The sequence below is a fragment of the Eimeria mitis genome, genomic scaffold (assembly GCF_000499745.2).
Source record: "Eimeria mitis Houghton genomic scaffold, Emh_scaff4067, whole genome shotgun sequence".
NCBI lineage: Eukaryota > Apicomplexa > Conoidasida > Eucoccidiorida > Eimeriidae > Eimeria > Eimeria mitis.
In genome coordinates this window covers 2,152-3,259 of record NW_013572398.1, presented here as the reverse complement: position 1 = coordinate 3,259, position 1,108 = coordinate 2,152, and the positions used below count along the sequence as shown (strand labels likewise).

The 1,108-nt window shown below is 31.7% G+C and overlaps 1 protein-coding gene across 1 annotated transcript in view; it reads right to left on the bottom strand.

Moving 5' to 3' along the window:
* Positions 1 to 224: 224 nt before the first annotated feature.
* The window catches only part of EMH_0072160 (uncharacterized protein), a gene marked incomplete at both ends in the record, with an annotated part of 1,707 nt that continues 823 nt past the window's right edge, over positions 225 to 1,108 (bottom strand). The window contains one exon of the mRNA XM_013499179.1: positions 225 to 1,108. Coding sequence (XP_013354633.1) covers positions 225 to 1,108 — 884 coding nt within the window.

Genomic DNA, 1,108 nt, shown 5'->3' with positions numbered 1-1,108 from the left:
AATAAACAAATAAATAAATAAATAAATAAATATAAATAAATAAATAAATATAAATATAAATATTTACTGTCTCTCATTCCTTTGAGTAGTGTCTTAGTGTGTGGGGTGTTATATAATACATATATCTTTCTCTTTTTTTTTCCACTCTCTCTCTCTATTTATTTATTTATATTTATATATTTATTTATTTATTTATATTTATTTATTTATATTTATTTATTTATTTATTTATATTTACTGTCTCTCATTCCTTTGAGTAGTGTCTTAGTGTGTGGGGTGGAGGCGAGTCTCCGTTCGAAGGCATCTAACGAAGACACCAAAAAGGAGACACCCCATTCTGTCTCTTTTTCTTTTTTTTCTTTTTTTTCTTTTTCTTTTTCTTTTTCTTTTTCTCTATCTTTATCTATATTTTCTTCTTTTTCTTTTTCTTCTTTATCTTCTTCTTCTTCTGTTTCTTCTGTTTCTTCTTTTTCTTTTTCTATATCTATATCTTTATCTTTATCTTTATCTTTTTCTTTTTCTTTTTCTTTTTTTTCTTTTTCTTTTTTTTCTTTTTCTTTTTCTTTTTCTTTATCTTCTTCTTCTTCTTCTGTTTCTTTTTCTCTATCTTCTTCTTCTTTATTTTCTTTTTCTTTTTCTTTTTCTTTTTTATTATTTTTTCTGTCTCCTTCTGTTTCTCTGTCTCCTCCTTCTGTTTCTATTTTGTCTCCTTCTTCTCCTTCTCTGTCTCCTTTTTTATTTTTATGTATTTGTTTATATTTATAAATAACTCTATTAAACCCATCAGCATATTCACTAATAGCAGTTCTCGCAATTGTATTAAAATTTTTTGCTGCTGCTGCTGCTGCTGCAGCAGCAGCAGCATCTGCCGTATCCCCTGCTGCTGCTGCTGCTGCAGCAGCAGCAGCAGCAGCAGCAGCAGCAGCAGCAGCACGAGCAGCAGACAGCAGAGCGACGGTACTGTCTCCGCTTTCTTTTTTTATTTCAGTAAATTCGTCTCCTTTCCATTTGCTTAGCAGCACCGTCCCGTCTACATCTACCCCCACCAACAAAACATCTTTATAAATACCTCTAAACCCTCCTGCTGCTGCTGCTGCTGCTGCTGCTG